Source organism: Octopus bimaculoides, chromosome 12 (genome assembly GCF_046866305.1).
Source record: "Octopus bimaculoides isolate indiv1 chromosome 12, ASM4686630v1, whole genome shotgun sequence".
Lineage (NCBI taxonomy): Eukaryota > Metazoa > Mollusca > Cephalopoda > Octopoda > Octopodidae > Octopus > Octopus bimaculoides.
The window spans coordinates 64788294-64807845 of record NC_142939.1 but is presented as its reverse complement, the minus strand read 5'-3'; the positions used below and the strand labels follow the sequence as shown (position 1 = coordinate 64807845).

The window sequence follows — 19552 nt, the reverse complement described above, 5'->3', positions numbered from 1 at the left end:
GTGATTATCAGTTGAGTCCCACTGTATGGTACCTTGGGCAAGTGTCATCTACTATAAACTTGGCCAACCAATGTCTTGTGAGATAATTTGGTAGACAGAAACTGTGAAATCCTATATATGAATGTGTGTCTGTTTGTCTCTCCACAACTACTTGACAACCAGTGTTGTTTTGTTTATATTCCTGTAACTTAGTAGTTTAAAAGCAGAAACTGACAAAATAAGTATCTGGTTTAACAAACACTGGGGTCAATTTGTTTGATAAAAAATCCTTCAAGGCGATGCCCCAGCATGACTGCAGTCTAATGACTGCAGTCTAATGACTGAAATAAGTAGAAGATAATTTCCTTTTTTTATTGCTATCAATTCATCAAACTTCTAAATATTATATTCAGATAACTTCTTCATTCAAAATTGCATGACTTATAATAATCTTTTATTTTAGAATTAATCTATTCTATTAATTTTCTTCTTTTTTTTAAGGTAATATATTACAATGTAATCTTAAAAATGATCAAATTATTATTATAGATACGACTCGTATGTCAACCAACTGAAGTTGATAAATAACAATGGATTGAATTACTATTTTTTTCTGAAGAACTGGTGTTTCAATGCAAGCATCTACGTAATGATTACTGCACAACATACAAGCAATCACTAGTGAAACATATGTAAAGATATGTAATTGTTATAATTAGAAAATAACCTAAATTTTTTGTTTTATTCAGCTCTCAGATACATATAAATATATATATAAATAAATAATTAAAGCATAGCTACTTTCATTGGAACTAATTATTACAAATAGTTATTATCTTAAATTAATTGATAAGTCCCATAATTAAATAACGTTAGCCTGTGTAAGCATACTAATGAGATTCATTATATTCTAATAAATAAGTGAATTTATCCATGTGCCTGCATTACCTTTTTTTAAAATATTTCTTAGTGTTTTGATCTTCTTGTTTCAGGTGAAAGTTGTTGAGAAATATTTCTCTAACCATTTATTAACACCAGACAATGCAAGACTCATATTCCAAACTCTGCAACATGGTCTTGAATATGCTCGGGTAAGTCTGTCACCTGTTGTCACTGTTTATTTAACCTTTGGCCAGCTCAGATTGAATGGTGTTCAAGCCATTACCTCCTAGCTTTTATTTAGACATAGTGTATCTAAGATCATATTATGTAATTTGTTCTCACCCCATATTCACTCAGTTTCGGAAAGAATCCAGAATTTGGATGGATTCTGTAAAATAAATAACTTTTTTTGTTACTAGGTGCAGGTATGGTTGGGTGGTTAAAGAAGTTTGCTTCTCAACAATGTGGTTTTGGGTTCAGTCCCATTGAAGGCCACCTTGAACTATAGTCTTGTACCAACCAGTGCTTTGTGTATAAATCTGTTCTCTGTTGTTGTTTAACACCAAATTAACTTCGACTGAATAGACCTGTGGTCAAAAGTATTACAGCTACAACACCACATCTTCCTTCTTTTAAGTCTTGCATATCGTGGCTTCCATTATCTGTATGGTTGGATTTGAGGGACAATTGGTTTATATTTCTAGCAGGTCAAGCAACCTCATAAAGACATGGGGAGGTACAACATTGTAGCTGAGAAGGGTGATGTTAACATGTAGGAAAGCACTTAAGGTGTTTCTTCCTTGAATCCCTACATGAAGTACAAATCTTCAGTGGTTCCTGTTTCACTTGGTCCAATATATTGAAGAATATTGCTTCAGATTTATTGATAACTAGCAGCTAAGCCCGTTTCACCCGGGCAGAGAGCGATGCGAAGAGAGAAACGAAGACATTAAAAAGAGGAAGAAGTGGATACGAAGTGGTGTTTGGGTGACGGATCTTGGTAGAAAAAAAAGAATGTCATGGTGAGTTAGTAAGGAGAGCAAAGCAAGACTGGACTTACGTGGGCTGACAGGACGATGAAAAAATTGCGGAGTTGAAATTAGAGCAGTTGAAGTTGCCATTGTTATCATTAGAGTGCCTCTTGGTAGACAACATTCTTTGTACTTTCCTCAGGTGCACAAATAGAAAGACCCTGGAGACAGCCAACATACAGTTGTGCGTGTGAGAATACTTGATCTGTCAGATTCAAACCAACCGCTTGCACTGATTGTCCCTGCGCCTTGTTGATTGTCATGGGAAAGCAGTTTGATGGGAAATTGCATGTTTAAACTTGTAGGTCGTATCGGAGTGGGTAAGGGACATGGGAGTTATAAGTATGTCTTAGCCAGCGGCCGGTTCATTCAAGATTGTTGCCTACAGAACTCGGGAGCACAATTTTTTGATAATCATCCACATACCATTGCACATTATTGGAGCATCTAAATTCCTTAGCAGCATAATTGGCGTGCCAACTTTCAGATGCAGTTCGTGAGCTGGTAGTTCTGTGGTTCCCCCCTTTTGTCAGATTTGTCATGGGCTGGCCAGTCTATCTCAGATACATGGGAAGCTGGATTAAATTTTTCATGAACACAGGGGAGCCGAAATAAATTTTTTCAATATCCAAAAGTTGCTAGAAACAACAGCCAAATCTCCCTTAAATCACACAAAGTAAACGGAATTTAAAAAATCTAATTACTGCACTGGAAAGTTCAGATCGAGAAAATTCCATTGATGTAAAAATTTTAACGAAAAAGTGGAAAATGTGGATTTCTATAAACTTTTAAAAAGGCTTCACACAGACACACAACTTCAGCTTTGTATATTAAGATTGATTCCCAATATTATTATTTTCTTTAATTCATCTTCAACAGACGGAGCAGTATAAAATCATACATGCAGTTTTGGTGAACTCAGAAAGCAGGGATGCTGCTATAGGGCTGTTAGAGAAGTTTATTGATGGAAATTCCAAGAAATCTCAAATTCAGGTATTGATCTGTTCAATAATTTTATTATAGAATTACATTTGTCTGATTTGTTTTCAAGGGCTGAGGGGGAAAATGTTTCATTGTATTTGTTTTAGAGGGTACAGATTATTCTAAAGAAATATTCATTAGTTTTTAGAAACAAACTGTTAAATATTTTGGCAACCAATAAATTAATAAATCAATATTTACCTCCTACAAATGAGAAACTCTTTTGTGTGTGTGTGGGTTTAAGAAATAAGTGGGAATTAAGTGAACTAATTAACTAATGATTTAGTTTTAGGAAGTTAGAAAATAAACTCTGATCACTATGACACCGCTTCAGATTCATCATCATTTAACATCCATTTTGCATGCTGGCATGAGTTGGATGGTTTGACAGGGGCTGGAGAGCTGCCTGGGATCCATGTCTGCTTTGGTATGACTTCTGTGGCTGGATGCCCTTCCTAATACCAACCACTTTACAGAGTGCACTGGGTGCTTTTATGCAGTACTGGCATGGGTGAATTTATGTAGCACTGGCATGGGTACCTTAGCACTGGCATGGGTGCCTTAGCACTGGCATGGGTGCGGTAGCACTGGCATGGGTGCCTTAGCACTGGCATGGGTGCCTTAGCACTGGTATGGGTGCCTTAGCACTGGCATGGGTGCCTTGACACTGGCGTGAATGCCTCTTTACACTGCACCAGCACGGGTGCTTCTTTTTTTTTTTTTTTTTTTTTTTTTGCAGCACCTGCATGGATGCTTTTTACGTGGCACTGGTACCCACGAGCCCATAAGATTTGGAATGCTTAGCTGAAGATTATCAAATACAAGTATTAAACTTTGAATTAGAAGCAGCTCTAACAATGTAAACATTACCAATGTCACATACTTAATTTATGTGTTTTGTTTATGTGCTTATTAGCTGCTGTACAGATTTCTAGGAAAGTCCCCTTAAAGCATCGTGTGTTAAAAAAGCACAGAGTACTTTCACCAGGTGAGATGTATTACCTTGTAGGTGAACGAGAACAGTGGCTATCAATATTTTGCCATTATTTCAGCTTGTCGGCACTGTATACTCGAGTCACCCTTGAAACAAATTCGAATTACTGGTGTGAAGTATATACAGATAGAACAGAAACTTTCTGCTGATGTGCAACAGTGCTGCCCTAGTAAAACAAAATTAAATTTTGAATTAGAAGCCACGCTAATAATAATAAAATGATAATAAGTAAGCCTTACCAATATTGCTTATTCAGTAAATGCATAAACAAAGCATATACATTATGTGACATCAGTAGATAGTGTGTGTGTGTGTGTGTGTGTGTGTGTGCATACTGAATTGATACAGCATGAAAAAGCTATGGAATGGCTGTAACCATATTGAAGTCATATGGATAAACGAATTTATCTCTCCTCTCAAACCTCCTGACTTTATGATTTATTTGCTCATCACTAAAAAAAATTATTACTTGGATTTTCTGTTATATGGACATATTACATTACACTACATTGTAATTGATTACTCTGTAGCCTGATAGCCAATTCTGAATGAGTAACTTACTGTGATATCTGCATGATTCTGAACACACACACACACACACACACACGCACACACACACACACACACACACACACACACAGACAGACAGCTGCATATCACCGTATTGACCAGGTTATTTAGATGTTATACATCACTGGTCACAATGCACTTCCTGATCGGAAGGTTAATCCGTCGCTGGTTGACCCATTTCCAGCTGAGTGGGCTACTGTAATATATAATGAAGTGTCTTACTCGGGAACACAACTCACTGCTGGTCTGGGAATTGAAACAAGAATCTTGCTATCATGAGTCTAAGACCTTAACCATTTGACCACATGCCTTCATTCACTCACACACATGCACACACACACACACACACACACACACACACACACACTCACACACATACTTGTATAGACATCCACTGTGTGTGTTTGAAATATTTTTTTTTTCTTTATTTTGTGAAAACCTTAAATTTGTTAATTACAGGTTGATGAGAGATATGTTGCCGGAGATGGTTTCATGCTCAATCTTCTCACAGTTCTTCAGATGCTGGCTATAAAGATCTCTTTGGATAAGGTAAGATTTTGTAGATGCTAAATGATGATGACGGCGATGATGAATGAATGAATCTCTCTCATCCCTTCTTTGAGTCCTACAACTCAAGGCCAGTTACTCAGTTTCCAGTGACATAAAAGTGACTCAGCACACAACATTCACTTTGAAGGGGACACCAGACTGTTGCAGGGTTGCTCAGTAACAACTGAGTGGACTGGAGCAATGTGAAATGAAGTGTCTTGCTCAAGAACACAACACACTACCTGCTCGGGGAACTGAAACCATGAGCTTGCGATTTTGAGTACAACATCTTAACCACAAGACCTCGTACCTATTAATCTGGCTGGATTTCAGTAACAAAAATCTTGAAACCCCATTATTTTTTATTTCTACCCTATACGAATGTGTGCAAGTGTGAAAATGTATGTAATTGCACACATGTGCAAGCATACCTGGGAAACATACCAGTAATGTAGGACAGTCTAGATTACTTACAAAAGATAGAAATAAAAAGGTATGGGGGTTTCAAGATTTTTGTTGCTCAATACAACCAGATTAATAGGAATGTGGCCTATTGATCCCGGGTATGTTTGCATATGTGCACTTATGCATATTTTCACACTTTGATATAAATAAAAAAAGGAGAGTGTTGTCTTGTTTTAGTTTGCTGAAGCATCATTAAAAAATCTCCAAATTGCAACCATTTGGTTTCAGGTTCAATCCCACTGTGTGGCACTTTGGGTAGGTGTCTTCTTCTATAGCTGTGGACTGACCAAAGCCTTGTGAGTGGATTTGGTAAACAAACTGAGAGAATCTTGTCATGTATAAATAAATTGGCTGCTTATTTCTCTGGGATTATTCAAGTGATGTACACACCTGTGATGAGATTGCAATAAGGATCAAAAATTAATTGAGGCTGTTTGTCATTTTTTTCAATCTACAGAGAAATAGTTAAATTTGCCATGTTTGTATGTGTACTGTGGAGACTTACATGAGTGTGCATATGTTTTTGTTACTGTTTCCTCGCCATCACATTATGTGATAATTGTAATAATTATTAATTATATTATTAATAATTAGTCATCAGTATTGTTTTATACCTATGTGATTATTCACCAATATTGTTTTTATGCCTTAGTCATTAATAGTTTTATACCTCAGTTGTCGATATTGTTTTATACCATAGTCATTAGTCATTGATATTGTTTTATACCTTAATCATTAGTCATCAAAATTGTTTTATACCTTTGTGATTAGTCATCAAAATTGTTTTATACCTTTGTGATTAGTCATCAATATTGTTTTATACCTAAGCCATTAGTCATCAATGCTGTTTCTATTTCAGGTGGACCTATATTATCCTTACCATCCAAACTGCAGAGTTGATATCTCATCTGAAAGTTGTATGAAATGTACATCTCAGGAGAGTGAGGAATGGCGCACAGAACTGGGTAAGTGGGAAATTACTCGGCTGGCATCATTGGATTAAAATATTAAATTTTAATCTGCTTTAATCTGAGTTGACTTTTGATTGTAGGTTCCAGAAATATTTTAGAGGTTAATTTAACAACTTTATTTCCCTACTAAAATTCAACTTGTCTCTCATTACGTTCATATGTCTTGCAGTTGCCTTCTAGAAATGTTAAATTTGAAGGAATTTTTAAAAATAAGTGGGGGCCTTAAACAAATAAGATGATCTACAATCCTCTTTCACAGGTTGACAGTAGATAAAACTGCTTCATTAGTGTTTTTTTTTAAGTCTTAAGTAAATACCAACTTGGTTTGTACTTCATACCCAGTCTTATTGTGGCAGGTATAAGATGATATTAGAAGTGGAGATTGGAATTTTTAGCACTTTACTGTTCAATCCGTAAGTTAATAATTATTTTTTGCTAAGGCATCATGTTTATGTACAATTGTCTTCTTCAAAATTGAGATCACCATCATTTAACATCCGGGTTCCATGCTGGTATGGGCTGGATGGTTTAACGAGATCCGATGAGTCAGAGGACTGTATTGTGTTCCACTATTTACTTTAGTTTCTATAGTTCGATGCCCTTCCTAATGCCAACCACTTTACAACATGTACTGGGGGCTTTTTTTTTGTGTGCAACCAGCACAAGGTCATATAAGGTATTCCCTGGTACTTCATCTTCATCCTTTCTCCCTTTTTTTTACTAGTGTACCTATGCATCTCATTTGCAGTAAGACACCTGTTCCTGTCCATCTTCCTTACTTTAGCCTCTCTACAACCAACACAAAGCCACCTCCCTCAACACTGCAGTCCCACTCTGTGGAGGGGCCTTGTCTTGTGTATTATTCGGTACCCCCACTAGTGCTGGTGCTAGAAAAGCAAACTCCAAAAAACATTCAGTACATTCTATAAAATAGTAAGTATTAGAATTTGGGCTTCCAACTGTAGAAATTTTGCCAAAGCAGACACTGGAGACCAAGATGGCCCTCAGGTTAGTTGGATCATGTTGAACCATAATGGAAATTAAATGATGATAATGAAAATACATATTATTTGCATATATTACATACATCAACATATGTTAATGTTTTATATTTTATTTGTTTGAATATTTTTCAGCTAAAACTAAAAATTGGCAAGATCCTAAATTTTCTACAGAATGTTTCTTTTTGACATTACACTGCCATCACATTTCCATCCTGCCACTTTCGAGGAAATACCAACGCCATCTAGTTATTATAAGGAATTTGAATCGAGCAATCGAAGAGTTGGAGTCGAGCGAGGCTCAGTGGAAAGATTCACCAGTAGCCTCTCGAAATAAAGAATCTCTAGAAAAATGGAAAGCTCAAGTAAAAGTGAGTTGATCTCTTCCTGTTCTTTGTTTTTTTGAGGGGAAGGGGGTCTCTTTATTTTCTTACCCCTTTCTACTCTCTTTTGTAAAAAAAAAAAAAAAAAAAAAAAAAAAGGAAAAGAGCAACCCTGTTCTTGAACCCATTCTCATTTGGCAATGGGGTTCTTTAAAGCTTGGATCCCACTAGAAAGAGCATCTGCAAAATGTCTTGTAAAACACTTTCTACCATCTTAGGAAAGGAAAGCACCTATTAGTTAATGCAGCCCTCTTATGGGTGTGTGATGTTTTGGCACAGCTGTTCCTCTCTCTCTCTCCTTCTCTTCTCTCTCTCTCCTTCTCTTCTCTCTCTCTCCTTCTCTTCTCTCTCTCTCCTTCTCTTCTCTCTCTCTCCTTCTCTTCTCTCTCTCTCCTTCTCTTCTCTCTCTCTCCTTCTCTTCTCTCTCTCTCCTTCTCTTCTCTCTCTCTCCTTCTCTTCTCTCTCTCTCCTTCTCTTCTCTCTCTCTCTCCTTCTCTTCTCTCTCTCTCCTTCTCTCTCTCTCCTTCTCTTCTCTCTCTCTCTCCTTCTCTTCTCTCTCTCTCCTTCTCTCTCTCTCCTTCTCTTCTCTCTCTCTCCTTCTCTTCTCTCTCTCTCCTTCTCTTCTCTCTCTCTCTCCCTCCCCACCCTCTATCTCTCTCACTCTCCCTCCTTCCCCACCTCTCCATGTGTGTGAGCATATTTTCTTGTGTATAAATGGGATGGAAAGTGTTTGTCTCTCTTCCCCTCTCTGTATATTTCTGCATATCCATTCAAGTGTGTGTGTGTTTACTTCCAGTGCCAAGATATACAATCACCAAAATAGGCTGAATGTCCGGTCAGCCATGCCAAATCTTCAGTGTCCAAACAGCTGTGCCCACTTGCCTCACTCCCATCCTCCTACACAGTTTTAAAAAGACCTTTTGTCATGGCTGGACTGTCTTTTATACATAGGTCTGCTCAATCCTGAGGCTAAACAGCAACTGTTTAGTCAATCTGTCTAGGAAACTATTTGGAGTGGAATTAAGTTGCTGTTTCCTCCTGAATTAGTCCTGTTAACTCATCTTATTATCAAAGATATCTGAGTCGTTGATTATTTCACCTTTTCTGTTTTTTCAGATAGGAGCCCCACAGGCATTGCTGTCTGGTTAAAAAGTTCACTTTGCAATTACATGGTTCTGGGTACATTCAGTTCCACTGTGTGACACCTTGAGCAAAGAGACCTTTACCTTAGCTTCAGGTCGACATGTATCTTGTGAATGAGGTTTGGTAGAAGTGTGTGTGTGAGTGTGTGAAGACACATGGCTTGTGGTTAGTGGTGTTGCCTCAATAAACTCTACCTGACATAGAAATGTGGACGTTAAAATGATGATAAAATGCTGATTATCTGTTTTTAGTACATTTGTATTTGTTTAATGTATTTATTTTTCTTTTGTGATTTGTAGAAATTACAAAAGAGTAAGCTTTGTGCCAATGCTGGCCTCTTGGATGAATCTCTCTTAAGACGGTGTTTGCAGTTTTATGGCGTCGTAGCTGATTATTTATTGAAAATGGCAGATCCAGAGAATGAAGGGTAAGAAATACTGGCACTGGCAGTCGCACCGTTTGTTTTCTCATTCTTTAGTCTCTAAAGAAACAAGAATTTCTGTGTACACACCCTTGCACATGTACGAAATATTTTATACAGAATGCAGATTGATATTGGATGCTAGCTAAATAGGAGACTCGTATTAGACTAAAAGAACATTTCCAAAAGTTTGTATAGGCACAGGCATGGTTAATAGGCATAAGTGTAGCTATATGGTAAGTAGTTTGCTTCCTAATCACATGTTCATGGGTTCAGTCTCAGTGTGTATGCACCTTGGGCAAATGTCTTTTTCTATAGCCTTGGAAGAATCTAAGCCTTGTGAGTAAATTTGGTAGACAGAATCTGAAAGAAGCCTCTGTGTGTGTGTGTGTGTGTGTGTGTGTGTGTGTGTGTGTGTGTGTGTGTGTGTGTGTCCTTGTCCATATTTTGTGCAAACATGTCTGACTATGGGGGAAATATTAACCTTACATGGAAACAGGTGAGGGTTGGTGATGAGAAGCACATTCTAAATACCTGTTAATTTCATTTCAGTAAGTGGTATTCATAGAATTATGTTTCAGGAGAGGTAGAGTACAAGAGTGTATATAAAGAGACAGTAGGATGAGTATTCATGCTGATGGCGGCAAGCAATGTCTTAAATCATGACTTTGTGTTTGGTTTATTACAGAAAGCACATCTTAGGAACTTTGGTATATTTGTTACCAGCTCACCCAGTTCCCCATGGGGTTTTCCACCATGTCGTAGCATGCTGCTACTATGTTGATCTTATCAGAGGATGGATCTCACATTGGTTTCAGTCTTGTGTATTCCAGTCCTCTGATAACAGTGTAGATGGTTGAGTATTCCTGAAACATTTGTACCCTTAATGTAATGCTACTCAGCAAGAATCAGCAGGACACTTAGTAAAATGAGGTAAATAGAAAGCTAATTGTAACTTGTAGGTCCGTACTTGTCACCTACAAAGCCGAGGATGAGACAAAGCTGTGGTTGCTGTCCCTTGTTTGAGTTGTACCAAAGTTGAATTGAACCTAGAATCTCATGATAATGATGCAAATTTATTAATCATTCGGCAATCCCAAATGTCTTGTTTTGATACACTAATGATGTTGTCATATTTTAGTGAAAAGTTACTGTATACAATTTGGCCACATTGAATATATCTTGCTAGATACGTGATTTAATTTAGAGGTCTCTATAAACCATTTGGCAATGATGAATATATTTCAATAGATTCATTATCTCGTTTGATACCAACCTTTACAAAATTGCCCTCGTTCTTTGATATAAACTTCCATCAAAAGTTCATGCTAACCCCATTGATATACCATCTTGCCTGAGACCTCTCTTGGTTCTACGATACAAACTCCTTGTTTTAAAGTGATCTAAACAACTTCCAACAAAATTTCATGTTTATGTCCCAAACACCAGTTTAATAATGATGAAAATTATTTTACTAAATTCTTCATTATTTTAAAAATTAATTGAAGCAAAGGCAGTGTGTCTTACCAGAAATATGGTAATAAATGGGTTAATGATGTCATCATATTTTAGTTAGAGGTCACTGTAAATTTTGTTTAATTCTCTAATTATGTCTCTCTTTCTTTGTTTTTTTTTCTTCTTTCCAGCAACAACTTACCTCTGCCCCAAGTCACTGACAAGGCATTTGCTGCACTTCCAGAGTTTTATTTGGAAGATATTGCAGATTTTCTCTTATTTGTGCTGCAGTAAGTGTTCCTAAATATTCTATAACCTCAGATATCCATCTCTGACTACAACTATTCTTTCTTTGTTATGTTTAAGCTTATTCATTTTGTGGCGTTGAGGGGATATGACTAACCATGACTCCACAAATGTGTGTGTGTTAGTGTGTGTGTATATTTATTTTGATTTGCGTCAATGTAATCAAATGTTCCCTTGAAGAACTGTTGTAGATCAGCATCTAATTGCACTGTGGACACCCACTGCAGAGGATGAGAATAGCACAACAGTGAAACGTGTGTAGGAAACAAATGGCAAAAACTGCATCTTGTGTTTATCATATCCCCCCCCCCATAGTTGTTATATCAGTCGTTTGTCATAAGTAGTAATACTTTTAAGGACAGTAGCAACCACATCACTGTAGAGTAAAATGGAGAGTTCCATTTTTAGAAAACGGCAATAAAAGGTGGTAAATTACAATTGCGAGGAGAATTCTGACTGGAAGAGGAGGGAGAGGGGGAAAAGAATATGGTTCATTATTTTGGAGTAAAGGGTAAAATTATGTGAGAGGCTGTGTGGTAAGAAGCTAGCTTTGCAACCACATGGTTTCAGGTTCAGTCCCACTGTGTGGCACCTTGGGCAAGTGTCTTCTACTACAGTCCCAGGCTGACCAAAGCCTTGTGAAGGTATTTGCTAGGCAGAAGCTGAAAGAAGCCTGTCATATTTATGTGTGTGTATGTATATATACATATATATATATATATGTATATATATATCTGTATATATATTGTGTGTGTCTCCTTGCTTTGACACCATGTGATAGTTGTAAACAAATGTCACTGTAATGTAAGTGGTATTCTCAATATTCTGTGAAAACATATTTGATCTTGGTGAAATATTACCTTGTTTGGAAATGGGTGAAGATTGGTGACAGGAAGGGTAACTGGCCTCATGGAATCTGCCTCAATAAATTTCGCCTGGCCCATGCGAGCATGGAAAAGCAAACATTAAAATGATGAAGATGGTAATGATGATGACGGCTGAATGTTTGTGATGGGCCTGTGATTGAGTTAAGAGGTAAGTTGAAAGTGAGGGATTTTCAGTCAAACAGAGGAAGCAGTAAGGTAGTTTTTCTAACCTAGATGATGTAAAACTCTGTTTTTTATTTCTCACTAATTTCTCTCTCGTCAACTTTTCCTTGAAAAAGGTCTCTGTCCGAAACAGTGGATTTTCCACTTCCTATGGCAAGTTCACTCTACCATTTTTTATTGGGTTTTCTCTGCGTTTGCTCACACGAGGGGGCTGCTGAAACCCTCCTGGCTTAAGAGATTTAAGAGTATTGTGAAGGGCCTGGCTGGAGGCCCAACCTTCCAACTTCTTTTACAGGGCTTAGAAAAACTGAAGGACCATTGCAATAATTGTGTTAATCTGCGAGGGGAATACGTTGCATAAAATCATAGTTATCTGACCCTCCTGTATTTCCTTTTACCCAAAGCCAGGAACTTTTCAGCACCCCCTCATGTGTGTGTGTATGTATGTGTATGTGGATATATATATATATATATATATATATGTTTATTTTATTCTGTTTTATTTTTCAGTTACAAGTCAGAAGTTTTAGGCAGTGATCCAAGTGTTAATCAGCTTGTACGTATGTTGATAGTGTTTGTCTGCAGCCCCAGTTACTTCAACAACCCTTATCTTGTCGCTAAGCTTGTTGAAGTACTTTTTGTGATCAGCCCTAATTTCCAGCCTCGTACTGCTAAACTCAGTGAGATGCTATTGTCTCACCCACTTGCCCTCAACTATATGGTTCCTGCTTTGATGCAGTTCTATACTGGTAAGTTCAAATGCATAGCTGCAAACACGTACCCTGGTAGATGTTGCTACTATACACATGCATTGCTATACTGTTTACATACCTGGGTAGGTTCCATTATTGCTACACTCATATTGTAATATAGATGTTTTCGATCTAGTTTGAATTCTTTGCCATCAAATTTGAATTCTTTGCCTTCAAATTTGATGGCAAAGAATCCAAACTAGATCGATAACATCTGTATATACACCCAGGTAGGTTCAGCTATTACACAATTACATAGTTCCACACTACATATCTGGGTAAGTGTTACTACTACACACATATGGCTATTTGATAAAGTATATACCTGGGTAGGTGTTCCTACTACTCGCGTACCTGACTATACTATAACACTGTAACAAAATTTAATTTTTATTTTGTCTTTGGTCAGTAAGTGTTGTTTCCTATTTGCTTCTATCTAGAAATCGAAGGAAATGTTTTTGTGACCTGGACATCAATGTTTTCAAAACTGACCTATTTTCCATTACACTTCAGACAGATTCAGTGCTAAGATGCTGAAGCAGAAATATCATTATAGTAAATATTCTGCTCAATACCACAGATTTGCTTGTCAGTTGCTTGACCTTAACCACTTACCCATGTCCCTTAGTGGCTGACAATATAGGCATCTCTGATCGTGAACAGGGGAGCATCATAGCCACGTGTTAAGAAGGATTGTTTGGGGTTTGAATAAATATAATAAAAGCAAAGTTTGAAAGAAATATTAGCCATTTTTTTCATACTTTCTAGGGGTAAGCAAATAGAAAATACCAGTTGCTATCCAAGCACAAAAATCGTGTTACACAGTGTAATAGATATCTGGATAGGTCCTGCTATTATACACATCCATGGCTGGCTGTACTACAACATACACCTGGTACTACTACACAACTATTCTGTTTACATATCTTGGTAGGTGTTGCTACTACACATATAGCTATGAGTACATACCTGGATAGGTGCTTCTACAACACGTATACATGACTGTCATCATCATCATCGTTTAACGTTCGTTTTCCGTGCTGGCATGGGTTGGACGGTTTGACTGAAGCCTGGTTTGCCAAGAGGCCACACCAGGTTCCAATCTGATCTGGCAAGGTTTGTACAGTTGGATGCCCTCCCTAATGCCAACCACTCTGAGAGTGTAGTGGGTGTTTTTTACATGCCTGTCAGGCAGCACTGATATCGACCACGCTTGAATGATGCTTTTTATGTGCCAGGCGCTACTGTTATGTTCATGCCCAGTTATGTTGCTCACATATCAGGATATGTGTCACTGTTGTCACATAACTATGTGACTCACAGTCCTTGTTTGGTGCTACACACAACTATATTGGGTGGATACTGCTAAACACACACACACTGCAGACCCTCTTTTGTTTGACTAATTATCAATGGTTCATGTCCAACATCTCCTTCAACCATTGGCTTATAGACAGGCAGTAGCTTCTCTCTGTTTATATGACTGTTAACTATAATGGCCTCTGCTCTTCTGAATTAGCTACCAACACACCCTCTCCACCCAGGACCTTTCACCTTATCCCTTTTTTCGGTACTCTTGCTGTGAGTTACTTTATGTGTTTCTCTGTACTCCTGCTGTGAGTTACCTTTACTACTCCCAGATCCCACACTGCACACTTCAGCTGATCCTTCTCTCTCTTTGCAGTAATTCCCTCCCTGCTCACTTAATCCCTACAGATCTTCAAACTGCATTACTCTCACTGGTCTGCAAGCATCAGTGAAGAAATATCGAGCCCTTGCCTCTTCTCCTAACTAACCAGTCCTTTTATAAACCGTAAATGTCTTATGGAAAAATGGTTGTTTAGTCACAGATCATCCTTATTCAAGCAGACCTACAATCAAAAGCATTCCTGCCATGACCATCCCTACTTCTGTTTAGACACTATGTCTAGGAATGTGCTATTCAATTTGTCCCTCCTTTTTGTAAGATGGTATAGTGTGATTTGAGGGAGACATGGCCACTATTTCCAACAGATTAAGTGATTATGTAGATGCTCCCTTATAGGTAGAATTCCTGCCACTCTGGAATGGTTGAGACCTCTACAATTCTGTTGGACACATTATGGGAGACAGGAAAGTATGTTGTTGAGCCTCAGTTTAATCCATGTCATGCAAACCTATGATTAAAAGCATTCCAGATGTGACAGTCCCATCTTTTATTTAGGCAGTGTGTCTTAAAACTACATTGTCCAGTGTACTTTTCTTTTCCTAACCCTTTTACTGCAGAAATCAGATCCAGCCATTCAAAAATTTCATTGGTCATAACTGTGCAAAGCAGTTTTATGTATCAATCTATTTTTTATTGAAAAAGCAGTGCCACATAAAAAAAAAGCACTAATGCCAGTGCTATGTAAAAACATTCAGTACACACTGTAAAGTGGTTGGCATTAGGAAGGGCATCCAGCTGTAGAAACTATGCCAAAACAGATATGGAGCCTGAACAGCCCTTCAGTAGGTCAGCTCCTGCCAAACCATCCAACCCAGGCCAGCATAGAAAACGGACGTTAAATAATAATGATGATGATGGTGGTGGTGGTGGTGGTCATACTTGAAGCTACATTTTGTTGAGAAATGTCGAGTTTAATGAGGCAATGTGACTTGGAGAAAGCACCAGTTGTATTTTTATTTTTAGTAGATATTTAACATCATTACTGGAATAACCATGAAATTTAATTTCTCAGTTAAAAGCTTATATATGGTGGGATGTGATGTGAGAGAAATTTGGTTGGTATTTCTAGCAGGTTGAGTGGCCTCCTTAGAAATTCCCTCATTGGCTCTCATTAGTCTGTTTACATGTAGTGATTATTTAAGTGTGTTTTTAATTGCTTCAAATGTCTCGTCAGTGTGTCTTGCATAATGGTTAAATTTTATTCTTTTGTTCCTTCCTTCAGATATTGAAACTACTGGCGCTAGCAGTGAATTCTATGATAAATTCACGATACGTTATCATATTAGTATTATTTTCAAAACCATGTGGATGATTCCATCTCACCAGAAGAAAATAATTGAAGAAGCTCAGTGAGTTTTGATTTTATTGTTCAATAGCTCTGAGATTGTGGCTCTTGGTGAATGTCAGATTAGGCTAATCATTGCACAGGCGTGGCTGTGTGGTAAGGAGTTTGCTTCCCAACCACATGGTCCCAGGTTCACTCCCTTGGTATTGTGCCATGGGCAAGTGTCTTCTACTGTAACCCTGAGCCAACCAAATTCTTTAGAGTGGATTTGGTGGACGGAAACTGAAAGAAGCCCAGTGTGTGTGTGTAGATTTGTTGGACGGAAACTGAACGAAGCCTAGTGTGTGTATGGATTTGGTGGATGGAAACTGAAAGAAGCCCAGTGTGTGTGTGTAGATTTGTTGGACGGAAACTGAAAGAAGCCTAGTGTGTGTATGGATTTGGTAGACGGAAACTGAAAGAAGCCTAGTGTGTGCACATGTGCATGCATGCATGCACTGTCTCCTTGCCTTGACTTTATGCAGAATGAGTGTTGCTGTCATGCAAGTGGTGTCCTTCATTTCTCATCTTCCATGAAAACATGTCTAGGTCATGGGGAAAATATTACCCTGCATCCAGCAGTAGAACATCTTCAACAAATTCTATCTGACCCATGCAAGCATAGAAAAGTGGATCTTAAAACAACAATGATGATGATGATGGTTGAGCATCAGGTTATTGCACATTAGGGTGGAGTGAAAACAAAAATTGTGGAAATTGAAAATGGCTGAGGGCTAAAATGTTGCTATATTTGATTACTAGAAAAATGCTAAATTTTCGCTAGGATCAATCAAGGGCATTTACTCCCACAAGTTCCCTAAACTCCGAAAATGGGGGAATTTCTGTAAACTTTTTATAATAGCGGAGTTTGGGCGGGTTTCAGGGAGTAAATCCCTTTGACTGATCTAAGCAAAAATTTAGCATTTTTCTACTAATAATATACAGCAAGATTTTAGACCTCAGGCATTTTCAATTTCTACAATTTATTTTCATTCCACCCTAGAGTACACAATCTGTGTACCCATATGTATGTTAGGGTGGAGTGAAAATAAAAAATAAAAAATGCTAGGATCAATCAAGGGCATTTACTCCCTCAAACCCCACAAACTCCTCTATTGTAAAAAATTTTCAACCCTAACCCTCATGTTTGAAGTTTAGGGGGCTTGAGGGAGTAAATGCCCTTGATTGATCTCAGTGAAAATTTAGCATTTTTCTAGTAATCAAATATAGCAAGATTTTAGCCCTCAGGCATTTTCACTTTCCACAATTTTTTATTTTCACTCCATCAAATTATGCTCCTCGGTGAGAAATCAGGTGATGCCACTCATTATCAGCTTTTGCTAATCAATGACTGTTAAGAGTATCGTAGATGTTGTAGTTGCTGCTCCATAATTTACATTTGAATGTTGATCAGTAGAAAAGGAGAATGTCAGTGGTACCAAGGTATTTGAAAGCCAAAAAATGGATTTAAATATATTTAATGAATTTTATGACATTTTGAAATGTCAGATATCACTTAATTGATCTGCTCTTGGAAGGTTTATTGAGATGAATCGAAGAACTGCGTGAGCTGTACTTCTTTGATCCTCTCAGCTACCAATTTGTATGTAGTTTGATAGGTTTCTCGCTAATGAATTGAACCGTTGTTTTGATTATTTTGCTATCTTTGTAATTTATTAACAGGAAAGGAAAGCAATTTGTGAAGTTCGTCAATATGTTAATGAACGATACAACATTCCTACTCGATGAAAGTTTGGACTGTTTAAAACGGATCCACGAGATGCAAGAATTCCAGGATAACGAAGCGGAATGGGATGCTTTGTCACGGGTACGTATCACCACTAGCATTGGCACCACCATGACAACCATGAACATATTGATGAGGACCACCACCACCACCACCACCACCACCACTGTCATCACAAGCACCACCACAAACACTCCCATCTCCACCCCATCACCACCATCATCATTACCCCTATCCTCATCACCATTGCTATGACAACCACTACTATCAGTGCAAGACAGACAGAACATATTCTGTAATAGTTCAAATGTACTTTGGAGCATAGTATTGATTGGTGATTGGTCAGGAGTCTGCTTCACATAAATCTTTAACCTTATGTCACTTTCCCTAAACATTAGTCGTTTGCTCTGTTGTTGTTTTAATCCCAGATTAGCTCTGATCCAGCAGAGCTTATAAGTTAAAGTGTTCCAGACCTGATCATGATCACCATTGTTTAACGTTTGCCTTCCGTGCTAGCATGGAGCTGTAGTTCATGCTGTTACGAGTTGAAGGGTTTGGCAGGATCCGCCAAGCCAGAGGACTGCTTTGAGCCCCAATTTCTGTTTTGGCATGGTTTCTACGGCTGGAGACCCTTCCAGACATCACCTACTTGATAAGTGTGTACCAGGTCCCTTTTTTTTTTACGACACCTTTTATTTAAAAAAAAGTATCTTGGTCTACATTATTTAATGTGCTCTTCCTCATTGTTGTTTAACCCCAGGCTAGTTCTGTATTCATAAAGATTGTGGAGATGCATGGCTTAATGGTTAGGGTGTTGGACTTATGATCATAAGATTGTGGTTTCGATTCCTGGACCGGGCGATGCATTGTGTTCTTCTGTAAAACACTTCAATTCACATTGCTCCCATCCACTCAGCTGGTTGAAGTAAGTTATCTTGCAAGGGACTGGCGTCCCATCCAGGTGGGAAATATATACACCATAGAAACCAGGAAAAGAGGGCCCTAATGAGTCAGCATGACCAGAGAAGGTAACTGTTTTACAAAAAGATTAAGAAACCCATCCTCTTCTGAATGGCTTGATATTATAATGTTGTCCCATTTCTTGTTCTTTGTTTTGAACCTTTTTTAAAAAATATTTTACGTCAATCTAAGAGGGACTGGCAAAATTGTTAGCCCACCAGGCATTTTGTCTGTCTTTAACTTTTGGCTTCAAATGCACCGAGGTTGACTTTGCCTGTCATCCTTTCCAGGTTGATAGAATAAATGCCATTTGAGTACTGGGGTCAGTGTAATTGACTTGCCCTCTCTACTGAAATTGCTGGCCTTGTGCTGGAATTTGAAACCAGTATTTCTTATTGATCTCAGTCGATCGTGACATTTTGAGAAACACTTATGTAGAAAACACACACACACACACACACACACACACACATCCATCATCATTTAATGTGTTTTTCATGCTGGTATCAGTTGGATGGTTTGACAGGAACCTATATGCCCCGGGCTCCAATGTGTGCTCTGGCATGGTTTCTTGCCAATCCAGAACAGCCAACCATTACCCACTTTTATGCACTCTTCTTGATAATTAAACAATTAATTTTTAAGCAATATCTCTGTAAAGCTTTTTCTATGAACCCCTCATTGAAATGATATTTGTGTTTCTTTTCTTCTCAGGAGGAGCAAAATTCTCGTCAGAGGCAGCTTTCTATGGACGAACGACAGTGCAAGTCCTACCTCACTTTAGCAACAGAGACTGTGGAAATGTTTCATTATCTCACCGAACAAATCATTGGACCATTTCTCATGCCTGTAAGTTATTCTTTTACATTAGTTCTTTATTT

At 38.0% G+C, this 19552-nt stretch overlaps 1 protein-coding gene across 2 annotated transcripts in view; it reads left to right on the top strand.

Annotated features, from left to right (window-relative positions):
- LOC106881028 (ubiquitin conjugation factor E4 B) overlaps positions 1–19552 on the top strand; it is a 79172-nt gene that overhangs the window by 52490 nt on the left and 7130 nt on the right. For both annotated transcript variants that reach the window (XM_014931214.3, XM_052972224.2), the window contains 11 exons: positions 972–1070; positions 2772–2885; positions 4897–4986; positions 6311–6416; positions 7559–7794; positions 9249–9376; positions 11017–11115; positions 12691–12929; positions 15863–15989; positions 17648–17792; positions 19386–19520. In XM_014931214.3, coding sequence (XP_014786700.1) covers positions 972–1070; positions 2772–2885; positions 4897–4986; positions 6311–6416; positions 7559–7794; positions 9249–9376; positions 11017–11115; positions 12691–12929; positions 15863–15989; positions 17648–17792; positions 19386–19520 — 1518 coding nt within the window. The remainder of the gene's footprint in view (positions 1–971; positions 1071–2771; positions 2886–4896; positions 4987–6310; positions 6417–7558; positions 7795–9248; positions 9377–11016; positions 11116–12690; positions 12930–15862; positions 15990–17647; positions 17793–19385; positions 19521–19552) is intronic.